General features: G+C 37.5%; 1 protein-coding gene across 1 annotated transcript; it reads left to right on the top strand.

Moving 5' to 3' along the window:
• The first annotated feature begins 4,323 nt into the window (after positions 1-4,323).
• On the top strand, positions 4,324-6,149 carry LOC113029712 (lactose-binding lectin l-2-like). The gene is made up of 4 exons (XM_026180707.1): positions 4,324-4,395; positions 4,504-4,638; positions 4,731-4,839; positions 5,779-6,149. The coding sequence occupies exons 1-4, from the start codon at positions 4,336-4,338 to the stop codon at positions 5,853-5,855; spliced, it is 381 nt and encodes a 126-aa protein (XP_026036492.1). The 5' UTR covers positions 4,324-4,335; the 3' UTR covers positions 5,856-6,149.
• The last annotated feature ends 3,066 nt before the right edge of the window (positions 6,150-9,215 follow it).

Raw genomic sequence — 9,215 nt, forward strand, 5'->3', positions numbered from 1 at the left:
GTTCAGTTCACTTCAGATATAAAATACATAACTGTTTTGCTACAAATTTAGCTGGACATCATAAAGGACACTGAGGTGCTTTTCTTCTGTTCACCATAACAGAAATGTGAGTAGTTCTCAGAACCATTATGGCACAGAGAAGTTCAGACACAGGCTGTATCCCAATTCAGGGTCTGCAGCCTTAAAGTACGCAGCCTCAACGGTCCTCAAGGGCCGCGTACTCAAAGACCGCTAAGGCCAGAAGTGCGAGGCTTGTGAAACGGGACGGTCTAGCCTCCGTCGCACTGCCCAGGTCGCCTAGCAACCATGATAGCTGGAAACGTGTGGTTGACAGAAATGAAGGAGAACATATTTTGTTCATTTGTTTGTTTCTACACAAGCTTTGTGTGATTTAATAAGTATCTGAGGCTGAGACCACAGGACTGTAAAACATGATTGTTGGGCTTCATTTCTGTACTGAACAGTCATTTAAGATTAGTTAGTAAATAACAGTTAGTTAATGTTGTTCATGAGACTAAAGTCAGTGTAAATATGATATGGCCAATATTATAGTTATTATATTAAGATAAAAGTGGATAGGATTTGCTGAGATTTTATTGGATCCAGAGCTTTGTTCCCATCAAAGTTTCAGATACCTGCAAGACTACAAACTTTCTTTTTTCAGCAGTAGGACAACAGTTAAACAAACAGAACAGGTCCCAATGATCCATCAGTCATCAGACATTATTCATTCATACATATGACTCAGAGAAAAGCTGTATGTGCGCACTTTAATTTAGTTTGTTTTTTTTTTTTTTGGGAGGGGGATATTTAGCATTTTATTTGATTGTTTTAAGTACATTGATTTGCAGCTGCTATGTGTCAAATATAACAATTTGTGCACTGTTTACCCTGGTGTGGTCCTTCCTTATTGATGTTTATACCTTGGCTTCCTGCCAATCCTAGATCATCTTATACTGGCCTTTTAGGGCTTTTCTTGCTAATAAACCTTCAGTAGGGTTACACATCAGTACAGCTTAAATGGGCTCGCTTCTGATTTAATTATTTCCAGTTTTTCCACAAGGTGACGCTATAGTACATGTTTAACACATGTTTTGCTGGTTGCTACAAGGCAACATAATGTAAAATTTGTGGGGGGGGGGGGGGTTGTTTGTTTGTTTTTTGTTTCTAGTTTGAACATTAATATGAGTAAATCAGACTCTCAGGTTTGCTGTTACGGATGATTTCTTTTTTTTTTCTTTTTTTTGAAGGCTTAAACAGTTGGAGTCCTGCTGTTTAGCCAGAGCCTTACTTTTGCATTATTGATATTATATTTTAAGACATCAACCTCAAACATGATGCAAACCTTTTCTTTTTAACTTTTGTTTAAGAAAATTAAAGAAAGCAGGAATGCCAAAAAAACCATAAACATCTTAAATTATTTTAATAATGTAGTAAGATTAAGGCAACCTGATCTCCTTAACAGAATCAATTGTTGATTGCTATACTGAGAGAAGACACCAAGAGTGTAGTAAGATTGAAGGAATTTAAACCACTCGAAGTTAGAGAAAGAACCTTTGTGTGGTTATATTGCAATTTCTACTTTGATACGGTAAGTCACTGAAGAGCAGGCGGTTGTTGCTTCCCTAGTGACATCATTACTCACAGATGCTCAACAATGTTCCTACTACAGCCACAAACTACCAGACCATGTTTGCCTGGAAGCTTGTAATTCAAAATGAAGGATTTTAGTGGCCATTAAAATATGTTCATAATTTCCAAATAAATAAATAAAAATCATGACACAGTGCTCTCCTGTACAAGCTGCCTTTTTTTTGGTTAAGCGTATCAGTATTGGTACTGGCATCAACAATACTGCCTCTGTATTTTCTTGGTATCAGATCAATACCAAAATCTGTAGTATCACACAGCACTGTTTTTGTGTCTCTTGGCTGACTAAAACACATATGTCCTATAACTAGGACTTTACACTTTTAATCTGGAGGGCTAAGAAATCTGACCTGTTATCTGCACTTTACTGACATCTAGCTAACATTTAACACTGACATTTACTGACATAAATACAATAAAAATACAATATATAAACACATACTAATATGTACTTAAAAGCACATACTTTTAGAAGCATATATAACCCTATGTTCATACATATCCATTAAGATTGGAAGACTGGGTATAAGAATATTGTATGTTTGATCTGAAAATTAGTTATTTCCAGGTTATACACACACAAGTGGGGTCTTTGATCATTCTGCACTTACTGTGTGTGTGTGATAGAGAGTGAAGATGTGAGATGCTGTGTTTGCTCCAGTAATACGTGGCAGTGACAGAGTTCCTCTGCTTGTGTTTCCAAGAACAGAAAAAGAAACCTGGTGCTGGAGCGACTGGGAACAGGATGTTCTAAAATAAATAAATATTTGTGTATACACATCTGTTGTAAATAGTAGCATCCTCAAGGTCATTTATTTTACAAGTTTTACTCTCTGGTTCAATTTATTTAAATGATTTCCAAATGTGTCATAGGTTACACATATTCTGCTGAACCTAATCTGTGTTCACAACCTAAATGCAAAGACATGTTTATTTTTGATAATGCAAGGTAAGGAGTTGCTTTTCACTGTAGATAAATCTACTCTAAGAGATTATATTTTAATGGGAGTAATCGTCAGATGTTATTTCTAAAAATCAACTTTAACCAACACGGTGAATTAAACCTCGAAACAATTAAATAAACTTTTTCAAATCATTCCGCCAAAGATCATCTGCAGTTTTGAGGGTAACTGTTTACTATAATGCTGTTTGGCACTGTTGCTGCATCCTGCTACACTGTCCAACAGACACCCTCATATCAAATACTGGATATGCAAATATGGGTGGAGAAGTTTTTGTGGGTAGGGTGACACAGGGTAGTCAGAAAAGCTGTCAAGTACAGTTTATGCAACACGGGGACCTTAAACACATGCAAGTCATGACTGTGACGTCTGTTATTATAAGCATTGGCTACAAACATATTGTGTGTAATTCACAGTGGAGAGAAATACACAGTACATGCTCATAGTTTGTTTTTGATGTGCACTGTTATCAGAGTGGTTTTCTGGTTGATTGCAATAATAAGCCAGACTAGCGAAAGACAGGGTAGAAATAGAAAAGCGGTCAGCTGAGCGCACCATCCGCTCCGAGCTCCCTGACCTGCACTCAATCTACAGCAGGCGGTGCTGGACCAAGGCCAGGAAGATCGTGAAGGACCTCAGCCATCCCAACAACAGACTGTTCTCTCTGTTGAGGTCAGGAAAGCGATTCCGCTCCCTGAAGACCAACACAGAGAGACTGAGGAGGAGCTTCTTCCCGCAGGCGATACGGTCTCTCAATCACAATCACACCACCACACAGTACTGACCCACACATATGGTTCTTACACACACACTGGACTTTCTGGACATTGTTTTTGCACAACACTGGTCACTATATTCTTCATTTCCGGTTAATACTTGTACAGCTGCTGTTATTGTGTATATATTTATTTATATTTAGATTTCTTCATACATTCTTATATAGTTCTATATTGTGTATTTTGTTGTACAGTTATTTTATTTTCAACTTTAATTTATATATTTTATCTTATTCTTTCCCAGTTAAATTTACCCTTCATTCTAATTTGTGTTGTACAGTTATTTCATTTTTAACCTTAATTTATATTTTATTCCTTCCTAGTTAAATTTACCCTTTTTAATTTTTCATATTTATTTCCTATCTTATTCATAGCCTTTTCCTTTTTTGTTTTCTTTAGGTCACGAGCAGTTGTCCAAGCATTTCACTACATATCGTACTGTGTATGACTGTGTACGTGACAAATAAAATTTGAATAAATTTGAATTTGAATTTGAAAAGAGGGAGAAAACATTTAAGAGAATGGAGTTGGAGGAAAAGGTCAAAGATAAAGTAAACAGACATGCAGGGTGTCTAACTGCTGCTTTTTTAACAAAGAGTTACAGACATCACAGGATTAAATAATAAAGCCTCTTTGTGGATGGTAGGGCTGGTGCTGGGTCATGTCTCATATTCAAACACAAATCTATCACATTTCTTTACTGATAAATCCTTGAATAAACATGAACATTATAAACTGAACTTTGCTTGTGCTGGAGAAAAATCAGGTGATCTTCCAGCAGTTCATTGACACAGGATAAGGGTGTTTATGTGCCAGTAAAAGCCCCGGTTCATTTTTCATGCTAAATTTATATTTGCTTTTCTTTCTTTGTGTGTTATGAGTATGTATGACCTCTTTTCTTGTTTCCCCCCCTGTGAATAGGCATATTTTGCCCTGATGGATGGAGTATGCACAGTCAACAGTGCCTCCTCTTTGTTCCAAGATACATGACCTGGGCTGAGGCTCAAGTAACAAAGATATTGATTTTTACACTAAGTATACTATGAAAGCTTGGAGTACATTAATGATGTAAAATTTCTTGGTCACTTAATTCTGTCTGTTTGTCTGCGCTGTAGAGAAACTGTCAGTCTCGTGGAGGACAGCTTGCATCTGTGTATAGTGCCAGTCAAGCTTACGAGATTCAAAAGGAGGTGCAACATGCTGGACGTGGCTATGGACAGTTTTGGGTTGGAGGCCATAATACTCCAGCGGTAAATAGCATGGTGTCTAGCAGTTTATGAAACAATTGCATTTTTAATTAATATGAATTAGCAATTTTTTTTTTTTAATTTTGCTTTAACAGAATCTTTCCTGGTCCTGGAGTGATTATATGGGCGTGTCTGCTTTTGCTGAGTTTTGCAGAGGACAGGAAGCTAAACATAAGCACCACTGTTTGCAGATAACTTTTGGTGGTAAGTCTACCCCCCAACCCCATCAAAAAAAAACGAAAAAAAAAAACTGCTAGATTCAAGAAGTTTATTGTCATATACACTGCAAAACACAAGTGGTGATGCAGAGCAATGAAATTCTTACTTTGCAGGTTCCCTTCACACAACTAAATAATCAACTAACTAAAATAAAGAGTAAACTTAACTCTGAGAGTAGAACATAGCACAGAAGATAATAAAGTAAAGCAGGAGCTTTGTAGCTTATCTGTGGGTGTAGACGGAATTTAGCATAAAGTGCAAGTAGTTGCAACACTGTCACAGTGGTAATATTTACAGAGCATGCAATATTAACATGTTTATCAGAATCAGAATCAGAATACTTTATTGATCCCTGGGGGAAATTATTTTTTGTTACAGTGCTCCATTTTAAACCAACATTAAGACAAGACAGACAATACGCTAACTAAGAATAGTACAATATATACATATATATACATACATACATACATAAGTCACTTATAAATTGTATGAAGTTGTATTGTATTGATTGTGTATGTACAAAATAGCAATTTTTCAGGTCAAAGATAATCAACAACAACTAGTTAGTGATTCAGTAGACTGCTAGCCTGTGGATAGAAGCTGTTCTTTTGTCGGGTTGTCGTTGCTTTCACACTCCTGTAGCGTCTGCCAGTTTTCTACTGATGAAGTGTTACATACAACCTGGACAGGTCGCCAGTCTGTCACAGGGCCAACACACAGGGACAGACAACCATTCGCACATTCACACCTAGTGACAATTTGGATTACACATTGGTTACACATCAGTACAGCTTAAATGGGCTCGCTTCTGATTTAATTATTTTCAGTTTTACATTTTACAAATTTTGATGAAAGAGGATCGTTGAGTCATAGTGTCACTGTTTGAGACTGATTCCTGTTTTTTTTTTTGTGTGTTTCTTGCAGAAGGAAAGGCAGGATGCTTGGATGACATGAAGTGTGAGACTAAGCTCCCATCTATCTGTGGTAGCCTTATCATGTGATCTCATCACTAATGCAAACCTACACTTCATCAGTAAAAACACTGACGTGTTTTTCAGCTATTGAGTCTTTCTTGGTATTTCTGTTCTGTTGCTACAGCATAAGGGATCAAACGACACATACAATAAACTGCAGAAGGATTTTATGTTTGGAAAGGCTTTAAAAATAAAAGAATGCTTTCACACAATGTACACATTTGTTTTGGAAAGTGGACTGTATTTCATATTCTTATGTAAATTAAAACACTAAAACATTGAAAGAAACTGGTGGTCTGTTGCTCCATGTTACAGCTATAGTTCTACTATATTCAAAGCACAACATGAAGTAAGTAATACAGCTGGGATAGGCTCCAGCGCCCCCTGCGACCCTGAAAAGGATAAATGGCCTGTATTTATATAGTGCTTTACTAGTCCCTAAGGACCCTAAAGCGCTTTACACAACCAGTCATCCACCCATTCACACACACATTCACACACTGGTGATGGCAAGCTACATTGTAGCCACAGCCACTCTGGGGCGCACTGACAGAGGGGAGGCTGCCAACACTGGCGCCACCAGGCCCTCTGACCACCACCAGTAGGCAACGGGTGAAGTGTCTTGCCCACGGACACAACGACCGAGACTGTCCGAGCTGGGGCTTCGAACCGGCAACCTTCCGATTACAAGGCGAACTCCCAACTCTTGAGCCATGATCGCCCCCAAGTGGAAGCGAATGGATAGTTTTTAGAGTAAGGCTTGCGGGAGTGGTAGTGAAGAGGAAAAACTACTCTTTCGAATGTAAAAAAAAAAAAAATGTCCATCAGAACTGACTCAAATAAAACGATTCCAGCTATAATGTAATTCATTGCTCTTGTGAAACATCATTTTTATGGTAGCACATGGAAAGAGAGTTTTTGTGGCTATGCACTCTAATATTTATATTACCCTCCTATGCTTTACATGTGCTTTATAAAATGAGTCATAATCGCCACCAAGTCCTGTCGTCACTGCTCATGTTGTTTTTGTTTTCTATCTCTCAGTTAAATCTTGAGTTATCAAGGACTGAAAACTGCTGACCTTTCCCTGTGACCAATATTGTCATAGTGACACCTGATGGTGATACTGGAAACTTCCCAAATTATACTTTGAGTAACTGCACCACTGAAAATTAGTTTATTTAAAGTGTGATAAATGTCTGTCATGGAGGGAAGAGAGGCTCCAATAATCCGTTCTCACTATCCTTTGTAGGGTATTGCTAAACGATATGGTGTGGTTACCCTACTAGACAGTGATGCAACGGCTCAAGACGCTCTCAATAGTCCCTCTGTAGAAGGTGGTGAGAAAGAATGGAGGGAGATCAAATTCAAATTCAAATTCAAATTTTATTTGTCACACACACACAACCATACACAGTATGACATGGGGGTGAAATGCTTGTAGCTGTACAATGCCCGACCATTAAATGACAGAAGAAAAGTTTTACAATATTTACAATTTACAGTTTACTACAAAAATTTACAAATTAACTTAGGAATTTACAGTAAAGAATGTGCAAATAGCAGAAGAGATTATAAAGATAAGGATTATAAATTATAGGAATTATAGGGATTATAGGAAATGTGTGGTGATGCGTGTGGTGATGTGTGTGAGAGTCCAGTCTTATAGTGACGTGTTTGGGAGAGTCCAGTCCTACACCTGGTTCAGGCCCCGAATAGCCATCCCGAATAGATGGACTGTTCTCAGCTTCCACAGGAATTTTTTAGATGCTGTTGGACCTTCTTAGTTATGGAGCTGGTATTGAGGGAAATTCTATGCCAGGTGAACACCACGGCAGTGTTGGGGAGCAGTGTTGGTCAAGTTACTTGACCATTGGCCATGAAGTAATCGGTAACTAATTACTGATTACTCCCCAAAAAAGGAATCCCATTACTTTACTCATTGCTTATTTTCAAAAGTAATTAATTACTTAGTTACTTTTAAAAACATGATTTACAACCTGAATAAGTGATAAAGTGATAGATCTTTCAGCCCAATTCTACTTTTTCTGCATAATCCATCATACAAAATGTAATCAAATGGAAAAGTTTCTTTTTAAAACTTGTTTTATTAGTTTTAATCTTTTAACTTTATGCATCAAGCAAAAATCAAATTATATGCAACATTCTCTGACTGGAGAAAATTTGTTTAACATTTAAACCTATTTTCTGCACATTACAGCACATAAAATATTTTTTGTGTTTACACTCAGTCTTTCAAATAGATGCAAGTAAAACACAGTAGAAAATAAATAAAATGAATTACTCAGCGGTCCTGTTGCTCTATTTTCACCTGTAAAGCAGGCGAATGTTTGCCCTGGTGCAGGTGTGTCGCAGCAGTCGGTGGAAGAATCCGCGAGTTTCTCTGTGGATTTCCCATTACGTCATAGCGTTCTCGGTGCTTGCTCGGAAGTTTAGGGGTTTTTTTTCGCTGTAAAAAGAAGTTTTCTTCCCACGCAGTGAACAGCGGACACTAATGTTTTTGTCACCTTTTACGGAGTCAAAGGTAAGGTCAGTAATTCCACGCTTTAACCCTTTACAGCCGATCGGAGCGGGCACGCTCTGTTTTGCGTAACTATTTTAAAATCCCGGTAGCTCTGCAACCACGTGAGCTAGCGCAATCATTTTTTTTGCATATGAAACCGGAGGAGTTGTACTTACATCTTATGCCATTAGCTTGTCCTAGGTCACGGTTTCCTTCCACATAAAGCTTTGCAAAAACTGCATAAAAATCACTTGCAGCAACAAAAACATGATATTCCAGAAACACGCTTCGCCGATCCGATCAGCTGTTTGTAACACTTCCTACGTCCATCAGCGCGAACTATCACATGACCGCATGACCTGCCCGAAACCGGAAGTGACGTCATTTTGCGGAAATGTAGCTTTTTACGATCGGGGCCTTATGAGCCTATACTTGTGTTTTAAAAAGTTATGTTTGAGTTTATGACTTTCTGTGTCGTTTCTGGGATGCTTAGGACTCATATTGCACTGCTGGAAATAGTTTATTTTGATGCATATGCTGTTATTTTGCAAATTTGCACTATAATATTTATTTTCGTTTTTCCTGCAGTATATAAAAATTGGTGTATTTCAAAAATAAAACTATGAAGACACTCAAAATAAATTTCCTGTGGTGGGAAACTAGTTTGTGCAACTTTTTTGTATTTACAGTTTTGAGGGATGAGCCTCTTAAATTTCTCTAACTAGAAATATATGTTAAAAAAACAAAAACGATTTAAAAATTTTTTGTAGTTTATTGCACTTTTTTGCAATTTATGTAATTACTATCCACTTAATGCAGACATATTATTAAAGTTTGGGCTATAATGGTTGTATTGATGTATA

This window comes from Astatotilapia calliptera, chromosome 2 (assembly GCF_900246225.1).
Source record: "Astatotilapia calliptera chromosome 2, fAstCal1.2, whole genome shotgun sequence".
NCBI lineage: Eukaryota > Metazoa > Chordata > Actinopteri > Cichliformes > Cichlidae > Astatotilapia > Astatotilapia calliptera.

Coding starts and splice junctions, on each gene's coding strand:
- LOC113029712 (XM_026180707.1), top strand. CDS start 4,336: ATGCACAGTCAACAGTGCCTCCTCTTTGTTCCAAGATACATGACCTGG. Junction 4,396..4,503: donor TGACCTGGGCTGAGGCTCAA/GTAACAAAGATA, acceptor TCTGCGCTGTAG/AGAAACTGTCAGTCTCGTGG. Junction 4,639..4,730: donor GAGGCCATAATACTCCAGCG/GTAAATAGCATG, acceptor TTGCTTTAACAG/AATCTTTCCTGGTCCTGGAG.